At 39.2% G+C, this 21,455-nt stretch overlaps 1 protein-coding gene across 4 annotated transcripts in view; it reads right to left on the bottom strand.

Moving 5' to 3' along the window:
- Positions 1-21,455, bottom strand: part of LOC126175478 (leukocyte receptor cluster member 8) — a 76,026-nt gene that overhangs the window by 30,773 nt on the left and 23,798 nt on the right. For all 4 annotated transcript variants that reach the window (XM_049922290.1, XM_049922293.1, XM_049922291.1 and 1 more), the window contains 3 exons: positions 20,703-20,846; positions 20,224-20,538; positions 9,711-9,860 (listed from right to left, as the gene is read on the bottom strand). In XM_049922290.1, the coding sequence (XP_049778247.1) occupies positions 9,711-9,860; positions 20,224-20,538; positions 20,703-20,846 (609 nt within the window). The remainder of the gene's footprint in view (positions 1-9,710; positions 9,861-20,223; positions 20,539-20,702; positions 20,847-21,455) is intronic.

Genomic DNA, 21,455 nt, shown 5'->3' with positions numbered 1-21,455 from the left:
CGCTACGTAGGAAGCAATTACAGGACAATCAATAATTTCCTGGAAAGAGTTGAGGACGAGGACAATTGGCGCAATAATCGCGACAGTGGTAGAGGCCTTGGTAACAACAACGGGTACCACCCCAACCATAACAACGATAACCATGGGAATAATGCATACCGCAGCAATAACAATAATGGTTCGGACCGTAATAACAATCGGTACAATGCAAATAATAACAGGAATGACAGAAACCAGTATCATACTAACGTGATACGGGCTTCACAGAATAGTAATAACGCCAGAGGGTGTGATCAGCCGCCTCAGCAGCATCCGGGGAGCGTATCTGCTGGGACGAGACAGGGAAACCATTAGCCGCGCCGGTGAGGGGCCGAGCGGGCGTGGAGAAATTTTGGCGGCCCAATAACAGGAGAAAACCCAGGTGGCGTCGTTATGAAAATTCCGTGTGGAATAATCAACGGCGGGAGAGTGTGCCAGTGTTAGGAGAAAGGAGTGCGCCCACAAGTAGTAGATCAGCTGTATACACGGCAGTAGGTAGTACATTCACTGTCAGTGTTCCGGAAATCGATTATAAAGTGGCAGCTGTAATACCCACAGCGGAACTGGAGATTGAGTTTAAGAATGATTCACAATTGTTGAGAGAAGATCAGATGTCGGATAACACGTCCGTCATTGAGCGAGGGGATGCAGAGAGGGATGAGGTCTGGTTAAGGCAGTTCGGTCGCTTATACGAAGAACTAAGAGATTATAGGGGGTCTGTATGGGAGAAGTGTTTATGGGGAGCGCGTGCAGGATTTGCCACGTCTCGTCCCGCAGGAAGATAGAGTTTGTGAAATGATAGAAAGTTCTGGCCCTAATCGGCAGACTTTACTAGAAATAGTTGATGTTAAGGGGGAGCACGAGCAAGATTCGTCGTGTTTCGTCCCGCAGGAGTTGGATGTTGAAGTAGTAACGGAAAGTTCTGGCCCTAACCGGCAGACCTTACCGAAAGTTTCAGTGGTAGAAGTAACCGACCCATCCAACGCAAACCTCCAGTTTAAATATTGCGAGAGTATTAAGGAGAAAGATTGCGAAAATTTTAGTGATAGCCGGACACGATTGGTAGAAAAGCACATAGATTACAACGTGTATGAGGTTAGAGCTGACATTATACGGTCAGACGATAGCAGTGTGGGTTGCGCAGATCTAGCGGAAGTAATTGCAGGAACTACTGGACACATTCCTCCAGGTAGATTGGCGGATGAGATTAATCTGACCAAAGTGGAATCAACGAAGGTGACGATTAATGAATTGATAGCAAAGCAACACTCACTAGTTGACGAGTTACAGGAAAAGGTTTCGGTATTGGAGGCGAAGCTACAGACTAAGCCTCAGGACAAACGTGTTGAAATTAAAACTGTATGTGAACAGAGGCTGAAAAGGCCGCCAGATAAGCCGGATTTAGGATCAAAGCCGGATGGTTTTTTCTGGAATGACCTGGATATAGACGAGGATTTACTGTGGGAAAATAAAGAAACAGTCGAGGACAAGTGTAGACAGATAGTAGTGTCTGTTAATATGCACGACCTACAACTAAACATGTTGATTGACACCGGTGCACAATTGAGTGCTGTATCTGGGAAAATATTTGAGTTACTGAAAGAAAGACCTGGCATCGTAGTTATGCCAGTAACAGGAGTGAAAATTATCGGTGCTACTGGGAAGGCCAGTAAACCGGTCACAAAACAGATTTTTGTCCACTTCGAGATATGTGGGGCACGATTTCAACAAGAGTTTGTCGTCGTGCCAGACTTGACTACGGAAGTAATTATCGGGTTAGATTGGCTATTAAAGTACGGCGCAGTGATTAATTGCGAAAGTAAAACTTTGACATGTACGTCACAAGATAAAACATTAGTAGTTAGTTTTGACGAGGCAGGAGACGGTGTGCACAGGCAATACCAGCCTATACACATTGTTAACTGGCCGGATGACATTGACGTAGGAATGAATTTGAACTGCCGTAACGTGAGGAATCTCGGAATGGAAGAGATAATCAAATTCCCTCCACGGATTGACATTAGTATTGGTGTGAAAAAAGATCGTTTGCGAGAAGTAATGAAGCTAAAAGCCGATGCTCGCATACGTCGTCGTGACGCTAAAGCGCGTTTTGCTAAGTTGCAATCGGAGACTTAGTACTTGTAAAAGCTCATGAGAAATCGAGCGAGATAGACAATGAAATCTCTAAATTTAAGTTTGTTTATAATGGACCATATAAAGTCATTGGTATACCTCACACAAATGCTTATTGCTTAGAGTATCCAAGCTCTGGAAAACGATTAGGTATACGGAATATTGTAGACTTGAAATTGTACCAACCTAGGATCGATTAATACCACACAATGGATAATTTGTACAGTATGTAAATATAGAGTGTAAGATTTAAGGATGTGCCATGTTACGATGCTTTTGCCTGACCTAGAGGTCATTAAAGAAGTTGTAATTAATAAGTAATTAATTTTGACTAAATGATTTAAGAGTAACTGATTAGTAATCATCTGAAAAATCCAAGCTGCTAGTTTAAGTTTTCAGCTGAGTCACAGTAGATTAAGGAATGTAAATATGATATTGTAACTTGCTGTAATATTTCATGAGTGTGTGTTTTTATTAGTCATTGCCGATGTACTTAGACGCTGTTTTAAGTTTCAGGCTAGTACATGCGTGTCATGATGGACAGTGTTGAGTTATCCGCTGTGATAGTGTTTATGGACTCCTTGAGATTACTCGGGAGTGAGTTTTTCCGAAAGAATTCAGTGAAACGGACGTTCTGGAAACGCCGTTACAAGGACGAGTGAGATCAAGCGTGCCGCACAGGCAGGCGCAACAATACTTGCGAGGCGAAGCCGCTGTCGGCTCTTGTGCCGCTGTCGGCATCCTTTGTACTTGCGAGTACGGAAGGTGGAGTTGTTTTTCTTCCCGGACAGCTGATGTGAAAGAATTCTGCTGTCAATATTTATGTTTTATTTTATCTGCTGTATATTATTTTCTTGTTTAGCGTTAATTGGACATGACGAGAATATTAATTATGAAAAGGTTACATAAAAATGTGTATTCTATGTAATTAATTATTAGTTTGCGTATTTTGATATACCTGTTTTTTATGACCATGTACTCTGGTCAATTTTGCAAATAGTATTCCATTTCTTATAGTGTTACGAATTTTAATGATTTTGGAATAGCTAAACCATTTTCTATGTTTTCTATGAATTTTGATATGTTGTCAACCTGTTTTATTTTGTGCAAGATGACAGAGTGGAATAAGATTAGGAGTGTCTCCACTCAATTATTATTGTCTAAAAATTGGTTTATGGTTAATTAGACGAATGCTAAATTTTTTTGATGTTTTGAGCATATGCATTTCCGCTCTTTCTTTTTTGGGACATTTTCTGAGTCTGTTTACGTTACACGAACATCCTCAGACAATGTGGGGCACGTGTAACGCCGGAAATGCATATCCTCCTATTTCCATCTATTGTACTATTATTTTTTTTCCTTGCTTTGTTACCTCAAGATATGACATTTCTGTCTCTTTGTATATTGTAATTGTTTCACTGTTTGTATATATATATATTTATACATTTATGTCGATGTATAATTGGTTTGTTTCGTAAATATTATTTGTATTTTTACGCTGGGTCTTGCCTAGGGAAGACTGCTATCGAACGATTACGTCGATAGGTCGTGTGAAGAATCAAAGTGTATAGGATCTTTGGTAGTGTTAACTCTGCCGCGTGGAGCGCGGGCTGAGCAGAGGGAGTGTGGCGGGAGTAGCGAGTGGAGCAGGTGTGTTGTGTGACGCTCCCGCGAGTTGCCGCGCTTTCGGGGTTTGGCAGCATGTAATTGCGCTCGACTTGCGATGATAGTTTCTGACATGGTGTCGCGGACGGGAAACATTAACTAGCGCACATCAAGAGCCCGTTTCGTCTGGTGACCGTGTCGAGAAGAAGGCGCGCCAACATCCAGCTTCTGCAACAGCGACGGCCGACAATGAGTGACTGTCGCCACCTCCTCGACCGACGGCTTCAAACCTTCAATCAACCGACAAGGAAGATTGGACGCACGTAAAGTTTTAGAACTGTATGGCAGACCTCAGCTTTTCAAACTGTTCCATTTTCGTCACTATAATTATAGCAACTTGGCATGAACGTTTGTTGCTCATTGTCCCAATTGCATTACCAAGCAGAGTCCCTTCCTTTTCCGAAATGAACCCGAGTGTCGTTGAAATTCAAACGCCAGCATTAAAGTAATATAGCTAACTTGTTTACACTGCTTTAATTTCAAAATTCTGTTATAAAGTATTTATAGCTGGCTACACTATTTAGATTACACAAGCACAAATTAAGAGTGCGAGTTTTGTTACCATATTTTAGCTTACCTGTGACTGCAGCTCAGCTTGGTACGTACTAAATTTTACTATTGTTAATTGTTCAGAATCATTTAATTCAAGTTCAAAGTTAAATCTCTTATTTCTAAATTGCGTAGATTCAAGTAGCTTTTGAAACGATTGTTGAGGTAGTCCAAGACTAACCGTATTTTACTGAATTTCGATGTGCTTCAGAAAGAAAGCTCACTATTAACTTCAGTCACTAAATTAACTTTCGATTTTTCGATTTTATTAATTCCTTTGCTAAATTTAGTCAGGGTGTAGCGAAATTTATTACTTCTGACAAACTTTCAGTTTTCACACTACACGTGTCAACCTTCAGTTGCCACGCTTCTAGTGCTAATTATATGTGTAATAACCTTTCTTTTTCAGTTACTATAGTAATTGTCCTTAGGACTGGCGACCGTGATTTCCCCCAAATCTCAAATACCTAATTACCGCTAGTTAATTGTTAACGTAATGGCTGCACATTTACTTTCTTTATTAACTTTACCCCTTTTCAAAATTAATTTCCACCAGTTTCATTAGCACATTTCCTTTCATTTAGATGTAACCCTTTCCTCCCTCTTTACCGACAGGTTAACTTCGGTGACGATTGCTTTTCCAAAACTCCCATTAGGTACACGCGGTTTCATTTTTCACTGTCATTAAGGTAGGTAAGTGAGGGGGATGTTACATAAGTAACAACAAATAGCAGCCTCTTGCCACTGTTTTGCTAATGAGACGATTCCTCTCTTTTTTTAAATTGTAGGCGGCGGTAGCGCGCACAAAAGCAAGCCATGCCGCGAGCAGCAACAGGCCGTAAACACGCACTATCAGAATGCGACAAACAATGCATGACACAGTATAGTAATGCATTTTCAGCTTCGAGTGACTGACGTAAACACCTATAACATAGAAAACGCCACTTATCAGATCAAAGCAAAATAAGCAATCGATTCAAACCAGACGAAGCACGTGAAAAAGGAAGGGTATCCGTATAAATACGGACGGAGCGCCTGACGCATAGCAATGGCTACCTGGTAAAGCTTAACTGCTAAGCTTTCGACTCGAACCAAACTACTGTAGCTGTATCGTCATTCATTCGACCTAAATTGTGTCTCACATTACAATGTGACCAACTTTGTTTCGATTTGGAGGTGCGGCCTAAAACTTTTCTCTCCCCTTGAATTTCGAGTCTCAAATTCCAGGTGCGGCTTAGATTTGGGAATTTTTTTTTTTCCTTTATTTTGCGTCTCATTTTTCAGGTGCGGCTTAGATTCGAGTGCGGCTTAGATTCGAGTAAATACGGTATAACTGTACACCAGATTTGCCCTGCACACAAATTATAACACTGCAGCAGGTACGTATGTTATTCTGTTTAGAAGTCAAAAACTGTAAAATGCATATAATAATTTCATAAATAACTCAATCTCAAGAAGGAGCTCACTGCATCACGGCTGATCTTATCAGCAATTGAACTTCTATAGCACAAGCTTCAAAATGGTAATCACTGTGAAATCTGAAAGTGTATTTTGTATTATTTCTTAATATAAATGGCACCTCCAGCTTCCATTTCTCAGAGCAGTTTGTGGTCCCTGGATAACTTTAATTTCTTACTCAATGAGGACAAAGTGAGATGAAACAAAACTGCATAGCCATGCTTAATAAACAAATTAATCACAGTCATATTGCATAATGCGAGTTGCAAGCAATCCATCTGATTGCCTGAGATTTCCATGCTGACCAGAGATCAGCAACTGATCGTTTCAAGCTGCCCCCACAAGTGCAATCTACAAAGCAAGTGACTAATCACTGCGATCTGGCGCTAATGTGTGAGGCCCTTTAGAAACAAATAGTTGTGGCGCTAATGTGTGAGGCCCTTTAGAAACAAATAGTTGTGATGTCATGCTCATCAAAAACAGTTTATTGTTATTAACCACTGCATAGTCTTCATCCTAAAGCCTTTGAAACATTTTCCAATTGGCAGACAGCAAAATGTGCACAGTGTTTTGTTGTTGTACATGGCACATTTTCTTTGCAATTGAAGTTTCATTCTGGTGTTATTCTGTCGTTTATGTCTTATTGCTGCAGTTATGAGTATCAGTTCTTCCCAGACAAAAGGACAAAAATTTAACTGAAATCCAAAACAATGAGTAATTCCTGGGCATGTACACCCGCCCGCCAAGCACTACACCTGTCCCCTGAATCCATGTCACTTATTTTGTGTTCTTTTAGGGAGCACTTCTTATTTGTAGGGTCTGTTAAAACTATCCAATTCATAAATCACAAAGACAACCACATGACAAGAAAAGAAACAGAAGGGTACATATAGTTTTTCTCACTAAGCTTCCAATGCAACTGAAAAGGAAATTTTACAATTCATATTACCAATCTGACATATGGTAGTGAGTTACATACTTGCGTGGAAATTATTCAAAAATAAAGTCGTGTCAGAGCGCAATGGAGAAACAAATGTTGGAAATTAAAAGGAGTGACAAGAAAACAACCTGATGAAGTGTAAATGGAAATACTATGTAAACAAACTGTATACATATACTAAAAAACTATTGAAGTACAATGAGATGAATGAAAATTGTGAACTACATACAAAGTAAGAAATTAAGCAGCATTATTACGAAGCCAAACGGTTTAACATTACAATTTCTTAAGATCTGAATCTGGACATAATAAAATAGCAATACCAACTGCATACAATTTTTATACCAAAATGTTGCTATGCACTACACACAGCTCGTGCTGAGAAACCTAGATTCTCAATCACCCGTATTAATGTAATCTCTCATTCCTCCATCTTCTTCCCAGTTCACTTCACCTTATCAACAATTTAAATCTCTTCTCAACCTATTATTCCTAATTTACAATTTTTCAGAATTGTATTTCTTCATTTTCAATTTCTCATTCCAGCTTCTGTTCCCTACCAGTCCATCCAGAAATCCTTGCTCAGTTACACCTATACCAATTAATAAAAACTGATCTCTACTGATATTTTACATTAACAGATCAAAACACCACCATCTAACAAGTGTCACAAAATGACCTAACAATAATTTTAACTTTCTGTAGAAGTTACTGCACAACAACACAACTACCAAAGATTCATCTGGGAAATTAATGTGATCCCACATTCCTTAGGATGACAAGTTGGGAAAATATATATTCTTTTTAATCTGGAAATTACAGTAATAAATTTATGGTACTATATTAAATAGTAAAACCAAATGCAAACATAAAATATCACAAGTAGATTTCATTCAAACGCAACCACCTTTGGATCCAAAATGAACCACTTTTACATTTGTGATGGTTGGGAAACCTCACAGACTTTGTTAGTGGGCATCTCTGGAAACCATTTATTCTTGACAGTGCACATTAACAAATCAAATGTTATTTTTGCAGAGCACATGGACATTCACATGGGCTTTTGAACTGGCAAGAGGAAAAAGTGCTAACCATCAATTTTGGGAGGATGAAACTTATCAGATACTCTGGTGTCTTCAAATGCACCACATACTGTTAACAAGTAGCTCCATATGCATAACTAGGAAGTGTTGTCTACAATATAATGACATAATTATTAGACACACTGTTCAGTGGAGATGTTGAGTCGCAAATGGGCACAACAAAAAGACTGTCAAAAAGTAATCTTCTGGCCAAAAAGGCCTTCATCCAAATTGGACAACGTGTGCGATTCTTACGTGCACGTCATTTCAGTACCATTAATTTTTGCCACTAATGGATTATAAGAAACTACACTCATACATATTTAACTGCAGCCGCTTTTTTCTTAGAAAACTGAACAATAAACATCATGGGCTCTGCTACAATATAAAAATATTTAAATTTTAATAAGAAAAACACAAATTCAAAGACAGAATCAGACAATACCTTTACAAAGTTCACTCTTTGGTGCAACACTAATCATCATACTCCTACATGCTGTGTTCACAATTAATTGCTGTGCACATTATGTTTAAAATGTACACTGACATGCCAAAATGTTATGACTACTCTTCCCAAAGATAGAGCATGCCTTGTCGCATTACAGGTGCGCGACTCAGTATGTAAGCAGAGCACAGACATGTGGGGAATCAAACTAGTGACGACAGTGTCTGCAAATTGACAAAGCCATTGGAATCATTGATTCTGCCAAAGGTTGTTACGGCCTGCCGCATGGGAGCAAGCTCCTGGAAATGGCAAAACTTGTCACCTGTTCACAGGCCGTTATCGCAAGTATCTATGGAAAGGGGTTGGCAGAGTGTGAAACCACATAGGATACTAGGTGTTTGGCTTCTAGGTCTCTTAACACATCTAAGATATTACTCTTCTCAGTGAAGCACAATATGTGATGCTCTGGCAGATCTAGCAGAGTACTATGCTGGTGCAGGCAAAAGTGTTCTTGAGCACATCATTCAGTCCAACTTATTGAACACAGGGCTTTACCAAAAACGTACAAAGGACTTGTGGAGTCTATGCCATGCACATAGCTACAGACGTGTTCCCTGCATTCTGTGCTGAGAGATGACGTTCTGGCCGATATGATGTATTTATCATCCAATTTTTCAAAAACTATTGCCTGAAAAAAATCTGATTTTTGCACCATACCATCCGGTATCTTCAATTGATAAAGAGCTGAATTTCTTTTCATTATCTGTCATACATACTGCACCGCATCAAATTAAGAAAAACACTGCATGCAATTTTAAGGAGATGGCAGAGGTAGAAACACTAAGCGTAACCTGTGCATATGGTCAATTTTAGCTCTTACACTGCAGGAAATGAAATGCACATAAGATATTGAGATTTCATTAAAATTGTGAGCAGAACGATATCTCATTTTCTTCTCAAGTTATTGGGTTTTATACATGATGAACGGTAGCGCATGATGTGCTCAATCAAGTCCTTGTGTTTCATGAATCGTGGTCATAACAATTGTCGTATCTCAAACAATACAGGGTATTGAAACGAGGTTTTTTTGCAAATGATAGGCATATGTGTTGTATGATAAATACTCGAGACATCTTAATTCACTGAGATACAGAAGTAATTCGTCTGAAGCATTGAGAAGTCAGCAGTGCATTACACACACAAACATCTATAATACCGCAAGAAAACCCAAGTAGCGCACATATACACATCCACAGCATTTGGAGAATGGTGTGGTTAGACGTGTATACATGTCCGCAGCAGCGAGAGAGTTAAGGAAGTTGTCAATCTTTTAACTCATTAGTGCAAATACAGTATCAGTAATATAAATGAAGCAAATGCATTAGTAATTTAGACTTACAGTTTATTATTTTGTTTAGCTTTTCCTATTTTTCCTTTATTTAAGTTTCTGTTCTTGATATTCAACCTATCAGCAATACGAGCAGTTGCACGAACTTTGGATGTAACCTTCAGTGACTTGAAGTTGTCATCACTACTTGAGGAGCTCCCACTAAAACAATAACAATAAAAAACATGATAGAGTGTATAACCAATTTAAACTACCATTAACCTACTGGATAGCCTTCAGACTAACTTTTACATTACGAAGTGGGGGACATACAAAATAGAGGCTTTTTCGCCATCAATGTGGATTCTAAAATTTAGCGATGATAAATCCATTCACTCAAATCATAATACCCTGAACTACAGTTTCATCAGAATTCTGCCTTTCAGTAACATTGGAACATTTTTATCCTCCAGTATGCCAGAATTTCTTCTCTGGGAGAAGTTTATACCAGCATAATTTGTCCCTCTTCCTTTTCCAACACTCACAGCAAGAAAGTTGAATGCTTATTCATCTCAGAGCTTAACTTTCTTTAATTTCACCATAATATGTTCAAACTCCTGTACAAAAGAAGAAGCATTTTCTTATTAAGGCACAATGTCTCAGTTCACATTTATAATGGTACTATGATGGCCAAATCTCAATTTCAAACAATCATATTTTGTTACGTCTGGAAACAATGTTAAAGCCACATTATTCTTCCAATTAATCACGCCTTAGTTCATGTATTATATCTTCATTCACTTGCAACAACATCCATAAATATGAATAATTAAGCTAACATACAAATGGTGGTAACACGAGAATTTTTCCCCGGAGGGCATGCAGCTCTACTGTATGGTTAAATGATGATGGCATCTTCCTGGGTAAAATATTTTGGAGGCAAAATAGTCCCACATTCAGATCTCTCGGTGAGGACTACTCAGGAGGTCGCCTTTATCAGGAAAAACAAAACTGGCGTTCCATGGAACGGAGTATGGAACTTCAGATACTGTAATCCGGCAGGTACATTAGAAAATTTCAAAAGGGAAATTGATAGGCTAAAGTTAGATATAGTGGGAGTTACTGAAGTTCAATGGCAGGAGGAACGGGACTTCTGATCAGGTGAACACAGGGATTTTCACTCTACAGCGGAGTGTGTGCAGTTATGAAACTTCCTGGCAGATTAAAACTGTGTGCCGGACCGAGACTCGAACTTGGGACCTTTGCCTTTCGTGGCAAGTGCTCTACCAACTGAGCTACCCAAGCATGACTCACACCCCATCCTCACAGCTTTACTTCTGCCAGTACCTCTTCTCCTACCTTCCAAACTTTACAGAAGCACACTCCGCTGTAGAGTGAAAATCTCATTCTGGAAACATCCCCCAGGCTGTGGCAAAGCCATGTCTCCACAATATACTATCTTTCAGGAGTGCTAGTTCTGCAAGGTTCGCAGGAGAGCTTCTGTAAAGTTTGGAAGGTAGGAGACGACGTACTGGCAGAAGTAAAGCTGTGAGGACGGGGCGTGAGTTGTGCTTGGGTAGCTCAGCTGGTAGAGCACTTGCCTGCAAAAGGCAAAGGTCCCGAGTTCGAGTCTCGGTCCGGCACACAGTTTTAATCTGGCAGGAAGTTTCAGCATAGTGAACGCTTTATTGTAACAAAGAAGATACGAAGTACATACCCACAACACAGTAGTATGAGTTTTATATGGCAACGAGCTCCACAGATGAAGAGAGAGAAATGAAAATTTAATAGTCATGAGGGACTGGAATTTGGTAGTAGGTAAAGGAGAAGGAATAGAAGCAGTAGGTGAATATGGATAGGGTGAGGAGGGGGGGGGGGGCAGGAATGAAAGAGAAAGCTGCCTGGTAATATTTTGCTTACACTTGATTTAAGAATCATGAAAGAAGGTTGTATATAAGGAAGAGACCTGGAGACACCAGAAGGTTTATGATTGAAAATATAATGGTAACCAGGTTCTAAATTGTAAGACATTTCCAGGGACAGATGTGGGCTCTGACCGCAATTTGTGTGTTATGAACTGTAAATGCAAACTGAAGGAACTGCAAAAAGGTAGGAATTTAAGGAGGTGGGAACTGGATAAACTGAAAGAACTAGAGGAAGGATTGACAAGAAGTGGGAAAGGGAATACAGAAGAAGAATGGGTAGCTTTGAGAGATGAAATAGTGAAGGAAGCAGAGGATCAAATAGGTAAAAACATGAGGGCTACCAGTAGTAGAAATCCTTGGGTAACACAAGAGATACTGAATTTAACTGATGAAAGGAGAAAATATAAAAATGCAGCAAATGAAGCAGGCAAAATGGGGATAAAAACTTCTAAAAAATGAGATTGACAGGAAGTGCAAAACGGCTGAGAAAGAATGGCTAGAGGACAAATGTAAGGATGTAGAAGCATATATCACTAGGGGTAAGATAGACACAGCATACAGGAAAATTAGAGAGACCTTTGGGCAAAAGGGAATCACCTCTACGAATACCAAAAACTCACTTGGAAAACCAGTACTAAGCAGTGAAGGAAAAGCAGAAAGGTGGAAGGAGTATATAAATGGTCTATACAGGGAGATATGCCTTATGACAATATTATGGAAATGGAAGAGAACGAGGATGAAGATGACACAGAAGATATGCGGCATGAAGAATTTGACAGAGCACTGAAAGACCTAAGTTGAAACAACTACTGATAGCCTCGGGAGGGCCAGTCATGACAAAACTCTTCTATCTGGTGAGCGAGACATATGAAACAGTATGAAACCGGCGAAATACCATCGAACATCAATAAGAATGTAGCAACTGCAATTCCAAAGAAAGTCGGTGCTGACAGGTGTGAAAATTACTGAACTATCAGTTAATATGTCACCTTTGCAAAACACCAACATGAGTTCTTTACAGAAGAAAAATGGAAAAGCTGGTGGAAGCAGACCTCACGGAAGATCAGTTTGGATTCTGGAGAAATGTGGGAATACGCGAGGCAATACTGACTTCACGACTTATCTTGGAAGATAGGTTAACAAAAGGCAAATCTACATTTATAGTATTTGTAGACTTAGAGAAATCTTTTGATAATATTGACTGGAATACTCTTTCAAATTCTGAAGGTGGCAAGGGTAAAATACAGGTTGTAATTCTGTCAGAGACAGCAAGGGACTGAGAAGAGCATTTGAAAGAAATGGACAGTATCTTGAAAGGAGGATATAAGATGAACAACAACAACAGCAAGCCAATGACAATGGGATGTAGTCAAATTAAATCAGGTGATATTGAGGGAATTAGATTAGGAAATGAGACACAAAGTAGCAGATAAGTTTTGCTATTTGGGCAGCAAAATAACTGATGAAGGTTGAAGTAGGAAGGATATAAACTGTAGACTGGCAATGGTAGGAAAAGCATTTCTGAAGAAGAGAAATTTGTCAGGAAGTCTCCTGAAAGTACTGTATGGAGTGTAGCCATGTATGGAAGTGAAAACATGGATGATAAACAGCTTAGACAAGGAGAGAATAGAAGCTTCTGAAATGTGGTTCTACAGATGATTGCTGAAGATTAGATGGATGCCTCACGATTAATGAGGTGGTGCTGAATAAAAATGGGGAGAAGAGAAATTTGTCACACAACCTGATTATACCCGGGCCGCTGAAACGTGTCACTTCAAGGTCACTCCCCAAGCGCCGTATAGTTGGTAGTATAACTAACAAACAAGTGAGGAACAGGAGGCGCCGCGTCTACTGAACCAATAACAGTACTGAACAAAAGCCAGTTCTGGCGCCAACACTACCACATTGCCGGCTTCTGTGTACACATTATATGTTAGTGCGCGATACCTGCTGTTGCGTTGTGTTACCGTCTCGACTACAGTTTTTGTTTGTTAAACAATGTCACCAAAATTATGTCATTCACCAGCAACAATCCGTTGTTGTGCTGTGGAGTGCCATTAAATAGTCAAGATTTGGAATTACTATGGAGGATGTGTGACTTATGAGCAAGAAAAAGAATTTGTTTCATTCATGGGCATGCATCGATTCCTGCCGATCGAGTTTTAGAGTGTACCTCGAAAACTCTAGGACTAAGTGAAAGAACAGTTGTAAGGAAAGGGGGTGATACTTCAAGAATTACAAGACAGTGAAGTAAACAATGTGGAAGAAAGCCCCTGTGGAAGAAACAGTGTGTTTTTAAGTACTCCAGGCAAGAAAAAGAAGTAGCCTCGTCCTATTACAGATATTGATGCTTTCCAATCCGGGGCAATTCGTCGGCACGTATGTGGATACTTTTAAAGGAAAGAATACCCCACAATAGTGAAGTTGCTAATTTCTTTAAAAGAAAGTGAACTTCTATCAGAGGGGGAAACGTCACTTAAGATGATATTAGAAAGCATGGGCTTCCGTTTTAAAAAGTTGGATAGACGAAAACTGTTACTAGAAAAAGCTCATGTCGTTGCAGCTTGTACCATTTTCTTACACAAAATTGCAGGGAAGGACATACACTCAGTCATATGGTTAGACGAAACCTAGGTCAACGCTGGAGAATAAGTTGAGAAATGCTTGACAGATGATACTCCGAATAGCAGTGGTCATCAGTCAACAGGAAGAGGATCACGATTAATTGTGGCCCATGCAGGATCTTCAAACGACTTTGTGTCTGAAGGACTTCTAGTTTTTTGTTCAAGGAGGGAAAAAAACGGTGACTATAATGAGGATATGGACCTCCCACAGTTTCTACAGTGGTTTAAAAATTTGTTGCTCCAGTTTAGTGTTATGACAGTTTTTGTGATGGACAATGCACCGCACCACTCCATGATTTTAGATAAACCACTGGTGACCATAAATAAACTATGGTGCAGTGGTTGCAGGCGAGAGACATTGCTGCAGACGTGAGCATGACAAAACTGCTGTTATACTCACTTGTGAAACAAAATAAGCCTGTGACACCTAAATACAATGCAGATGAAATTGCAAGCGAACAGGGTCACTTGGTAACTAGTCTACCCCCTTATCACTGTTATTTTAAACAAATTGAATTGGTTTGGAGTGAAGTCAAGACGTACATTAGAAGTTACAACAAGACTTTTACTATAACAGATGTGGAAAGACTGCTACGTGAAGGTCTTGCTACTGTACACACTACCTCATGAAGGAAAAAAGTAGACCATGTTGCTAAACTGATAAGAGAAGCACAGACTATATAGATGGCATTATACATGAAAACTAACAGTTAACTATTTCTCTTAATGATGATGATGAAGACAAAGGTTTTGGTTCCGATTCCGATGACATGGAAGGAGAAATGGATGGAATTGCATCATTGACATCGTAAATTGGTGAGTGTAAATGTATACAGAACTAATTCTTTTTCTCTCTGCTATCAGATAGGCTATGCATGTTTTGCTTTATTTCTTTCTATGAGTGGGGATAGCATGTTATTTGGTATGCTTAGATTTACATTATTATACGACGTCTTACATGCAGCTATTACTGTAACAATTTGGAACAACTTTTCATAGATATTGTCATTAACTTCAGGTGTTTTTATTTCCCGATTTAATATACAATCAAACATTTAGTCTCCGTCGTCGTTCTCTCCACTGTTAGAAAAACATACTTTGTTGCACTTACGTATAAACATTAATTGTAGCTTAAATTTACAAAACGTATTTCGGAGTTGTGGGCATGTGCAGTGGTAGCTGTTGCAACCTCATTATAGCAGTGTAGCCAACCACATGCGAGCTGTCAAGTGACATGTTTCACCGGCCCGGGTATAGAAGAAGTGGCTGGTTGGTAGGACACATTCTGAGGCATCAAGGGATTGCAAATTTAGTACTGGAGGGAAGTGTAGTGGAAGGGGGGGGGGGAGAGAGATAGGGGTAGAAATCACAGAGGGAGACCAAGAGATGAATACAGTAAGCAGATTCGGAAGGATATAGGTTGCAGTAATTACTCGGAGATGAAGAGGCTTGCACAAGATATGGTAGCATGGAGAGCTGCATCAGACCAGTCTTTGGAGTGAAGACAACACAACAACAACATGAAAACCACAACTCAAACTTGTAAACCTTAGAGCCACATCACCCTAACAACAACTTTTTTTTTGTTAAATTGTAAATTTATCTGTAATGAATAATCAAAAAGAGCTGGATTTTTGATGGTTTGTAAGTAACAAACCACTTTACGACTTCAATTTGCAGTGGTGGGAAAATCTACCCCTCACTGACCACAATGTTAGAACTGACAACTGCAAGACTTTACCCCCTATTGAATCACCTTCCATTTAAGTACTTATTTAATCAAAGATCTGATTAGAATTCACATTCAAAACATTGATCATTTTCTCCAGGAATTGAGTGGATTCTCTCATATGAATAATTACTAGACTTCACTAAACCAGGAAAAAAAAAAATAAAAATATCTCTCTCTCTCTCTCTGTAACTTACCAAACGAAAGGGTTGGTACGTTGATAGAAAAAATAACAAACACAAACATACAAATTTCAAGCTTTCGCAACCCGTGGTTGCTTCATCAGGAAAGAGGGAAGGAGAGGGCAAGACGAAAGGATGTGGGTTTTTAAGGGAGAGGGTAAGGAGACATTCCAATCCCGGGAGCGGAAAGACTTACCTTGCTTGCTCTGCTTGTGTCTGTTATGTGCAGATGGATGTGCGCGTGCGAGTGTATACCTGTCCCTTTTCCCCCCCAAGGTAAGTCTTTCCGCTCCCGGGATTGGAATTACTCCTTACCCTCTCCCTTAAAACCCACATCCTTTCGTCTTTCCCTCTCCTTCCCTCTTCCCTGATGAAGCAACCGTGGGTTGCGAAAGCTTGAAATTTGTGTTTGTTATTGTCTCTATCAACATACCAACACTTTCATTTGGTAAGTTACAGCTTCTTTGTTTTTTTAAATAATCAAAAGTCTCCATTGCAAGTACTGCTATCAGCAGCACTAAAAATAAAAAAGCAAATACAATATACTCATCCTATATCCTGTACATATGGAAATCATTAAGCAGTGGCATACACACATACAACTTAAAAGAAGTATATTGACAATCATTTCGTTACTAAGTATGTAACAGTAAATCCATAAAAAAATAATTACAAGGCTCAGGGTGGACACTGAAAATGCTGAAATATTATTTGCAAAACAAATAACTTCAATTACAACACTGCACTTTCTTACTTATAAATACAAGTAAATGAAAGTTGTTTGTGATACAAATAACTATTATACCAGACAACAAAGTTGGCCAACTGGAGTATAATTTCAGTTCGCAACTTCGGCAGAATGATACAATCAAGTAACTACTTGTAGTTAGAATATGGCCCTGAGCTAAAGAAACAGTCCACACGTTTTGGCATTACAACAGAACATAAGACCACTAGCTTATCGCCCACTGCTTCACTTGCACAGACAGTTTGGTCGGCAAGTTCTTTTTTGTTTTCTTTAATCCAATTCTTATGTTGTTCACAAATTGCAACACCTAAACTTTTCATGCTAATTAAGGCAATGGTCTTTTCCAAATGTAATTCTGACTAAAAAGAGATTATGGTAGCTGGAGTCCTAGGTTTTGTTAATCATTACTTTTGTGTTTTTTAGATGACATTTCTGTAGAATCCTTCATCCCTTAACACATATTTCTTTAGATCTAACCGAGAAGTGAAATACCAACTGTCACAGATTTAACTTTAAAAATTTTCTGACATAAAGAAATATTTTTTTTAAAAATTCTCACCCCCTATAGAGTTGAATTTTCAAAAACACTGAAACATGCATTTTTTTATCTGTAACTGAGGAGTAAAAATCAACTATCATAGATATAGCTTTAAAAACACTTTAGTAGTTCTTTAGTATAGTGATTTATTTTCCAAAAACTTTCACCCATTATTTCACCTCCATAGGATTCAAATTTGTTGAAGTGCTGAATCATGTATTTCTTTATTTCTGACCAAGAAACCAAATACAAATTTCCGTAGTTAGTTTCCAAGTTGCTTCAATAGTGACATACTTCTCAAAAAACCTTTCATCCTCTTAGGGGTGGAATTTCAAAAAATCCTTTCTTAAGCGATGCCTACAGTATGTGATCAACACTTTTTGCAAATTTCAAGTTTCTATTCTTTGTGGTTTAGGATGCGTAGTGACGAGTTGGTGAGTGAGTCAGTCAGTTGGGGCATTGGCTTTTATATACGGCGTGAACATTAATAAAACTGATAAACTATAGTAAAGGATTCCTCACTGGAAATGGAAGAAAAAAAAGTCCTCCTATGAGGATGCATCTGGAAACGCATCGTTGCAACGGTAGATGGTACTGACAAATGAAGGTACCTCTGACCATGTGCCTCGTGTTTCTAGTGTGTTGCTGGCTGTGTGATTGACACAGTGTACTGTAAGCAGTGGAATGCTCTGGTACTCATTGTCAGAAACAAACTGAAATGGTGTTTATGTACAGTAAACATACGAAAATGGTTGAGTGATACATGGCTATACCAAAACAAGTACCCTCACAGACACCAACTATGTAAGACATTTCATGTCCTTTTTGGATGTTTGTGTGATCACGGTTTCTTTCAAACAATCGAACATGAGGGAGCCAGTGGGTTGTGTGCACACCAGATCTGGAGGCCAGGGCTATACAGGATACTGAGTTGAACCCTCATAAAAGCTCCAGGCAAATGACCCAGCAACATGGTGTAATCCAAACAACGATTATGTGTATCCTGCATGGCAACCACTACTATCCGTATCACCTGCAATGAGTGGAAAGAGTATTAGCAGTGGATTTCCCTTTATGGGAAAGATTTTGTAAATGGTTTTCGCACCAGATCATCACACTTATGGGATTACTGTCATCAGTCCCCTTTACCGACAAAGCAACCTTTACCACAATGGGCATAATCAATCTGCACAATTGTCATCTGTGGGCTACAGAAAACAATCAAGCAATGGGTATGGCATCTCATCAGCATTGGTTCAGCATCAATGTGTAGGCAAGGATTCTTGGCGACCACGTACTTTGACAGATTATCATTCCTCAAGGATGCCTGTAGCATAGCCAGCTAGATCACCGAGCTTACATCCCCTGGATTCTTATCTCTTGGAGCATCTGAGAAGTGCTGTGTATGCTGAACGAGGTCCTAATGAGCAGACCCTTCATGAGCATGTTCAATTCGGACAGAGGATGGAACATGCAAAACAGTGCGGCAATCCATAATGCAACATGGTCAATGTGTGCACGGCATCCCATAGAGGCCACTTTAAACATCTGTTGTGACATGAATACAGTGCAGCTCTGTACCGTGTTTTGGGGCAATCTGCTGTCATTGCATGCACGCTGTCCATTTCCAGGCACGTGTGAATATAGGCCCTTTTTTCTTCCATTTACAGCCATGGATTCAAGCCTGCAGTTTTTCAGTTTTAATAATGTTCGCCCTTTATGTCACATATGGGTAGTTTCTTAACCACTTGGGTGCAGGAACACTTTATAGTTAATTAAAATTTATGAAAAATTTTGTCTTTCTCAGATTCAAATAATAAAATTCAGTCATACCATTTTGTGTACATTAATAACATTTGAATTAAATAGTAGGTCTTCAACCCCTAACATGTATGTGATCTCTCTCGAGTTTTATGTTGACTTCTGTGCAATTTATATGCTAGAGAACAGTAGAAATTTATGCAAATTTTGCAGAAACACCTAAAACCACAAAATTTACCTTTTTTAGCTATGTGACACAAAATATTGCATTTCCTCAACTCCTGTGTTAAATATAAGAGCAGCAGTTAACTAATATTGGTGACTGGCAGTTACAGAATGTCGAAACTGGATCTTTATTCATTCTTATGGCTGAAGTCCATGTGTAATAATAAAATGACCATTTACCACAAAGAACCGATACTACAGATGGGACTTCAGACAAAAATAACCTATTTTCAACAAATGATTCTCCATTAACACTTTCTTTCAATCACAACACTTTTCCAATACTTTTGCAAAATAAGTTATACAAAAAGGACACCACCTCTGGTAACATGTGAATCAACATCATTCCTGCTGTTTGCCAACTGCAGTCCAGGACACACAAAGCATACTAATACCAATGTCGTCACATATGATAGATGAAAGACTTTAAACAATGCCACACAAAGATTACAATAGCTCCTAAACAAATCACATAAAATGTCTTCTCCAACTCTTAACCAATTATCACCTTTTAACCAACCTAGATCGGTGGATACACTACAGATCACCCTAACGAAGTGTCAATTAACCAGCATACACTCAAAAATGTCATTTGCATAAGTGACCAAAAATGAATCAACGGAAGACCAGAGTAGGTAAGTTGGCAGCCAATTTGTGTAGACTACACATGTATGTCCTAAATCTTACAAAATGGTCATTGAAAACCCAACACACTGTCATGATATAAGTGGTAACCTCAGAGAGGTTAATGGTTAGCATAATTACTTCATTTAACACTGTACCACTAATTAAGCCACCGACTTCCCTGCTCATCTTCAGCAATATTAAATTTAGCATATGGATTCAAACTGACCTCCTCCTCCTCCGCCTCGCTGGGCTCTTGCTTCGAGAACTGTCTCTTGATCGTGACCTGTTCCTGCGGCTTTTCCCTGAGGGCGAGTGGGACTTCGACCTGGAACGAGACCTGGATCTCGAGTGGGATCTCGACCGAGATCGTGAGCGGCGTTGGTTTCTGTAGCATCGAGCTCCCAACCTTGAACCGAGCGCTGCTGACAGATTCGGTTTCTTACCCCGACCAATTGGAGTCATTTTAACAGTTGGTGTCACATTGGAATCTGGTGTTGTAGGAAAAGTCTTCTTGAGCTCTACATTCCTCTCAGTATGGATGCTAGGAAAGTCAAAAATTTATGTTGAACATTAGTATGCAAACAACATTTTGTACTCGGGGAACTTTGAGAGTACCACATTTTAAGTATGTTTAATGATACATCACAAATGCAATCAACTGCATAATGGAAAAGACTACATACTGCTAATGTGTGCCACCTTTACCTTGGTAATGGCTCAACATCCCAGTTCTTCGTCCATAAAGTCCCTTCACTAGCAGCTCTTGTAATTTTACCTTTCAAGATTATCTCAACTCTATCTTTGTCTACTGTTTCAATGCACTGATCATAACATCGATTTATATAGTTCCTGAAATGTAAAAGCTAAATTATTATACTCTCCAGCTGAATGCAACATACATTAGTGCAGTTTCGAAGGGTGTATATTTTTAACATTATTGAAAATATGGAATTGGTATGAACATTAACAGAGGTAGCCAATAGTGGCATATACCCTGCAATAAAAATCAGTTATACAGAGTCATGTTAAGTCGTCTGATTTTGAAATGTTGCCATTCGCGTGTGAGATATGTTCCTTCCAACCACCATTTTTAAAATGCCTCTTTTGCCTGGCAAGACATATTACCTTTCTACAAAATTCTATTCACACAACACACACACACACACACACACACACACACACACACACACACACACACACACACCCCAATGGTCATTTTCTAATCATTTTCTTCGTACTGGAACGAAATCGGAGCCCTTTTTGAGTCATGCTCAGCCTCCATTCTCGTTACGTATTACTGCCACTGTATTTTTTTTTTATCTTCCAACTATAATTTCTTTGATAATTCATACTCATTGCTATCCTGACACCTAGAATGCTCATTCCAGATGCTCTAAACCCTCCCCTCCTCCTACCAGTTGTCCAGCAGCAACATTTCTGCTCTGCAGCACTAATTGT

The sequence above is a fragment of the Schistocerca cancellata genome, chromosome 3 (assembly GCF_023864275.1).
Source record: "Schistocerca cancellata isolate TAMUIC-IGC-003103 chromosome 3, iqSchCanc2.1, whole genome shotgun sequence".
Lineage (NCBI taxonomy): Eukaryota > Metazoa > Arthropoda > Insecta > Orthoptera > Acrididae > Schistocerca > Schistocerca cancellata.
The sequence above is the reverse complement of the archived record's forward strand: the minus strand, read 5'-3'. Positions and strand labels throughout refer to the sequence as shown.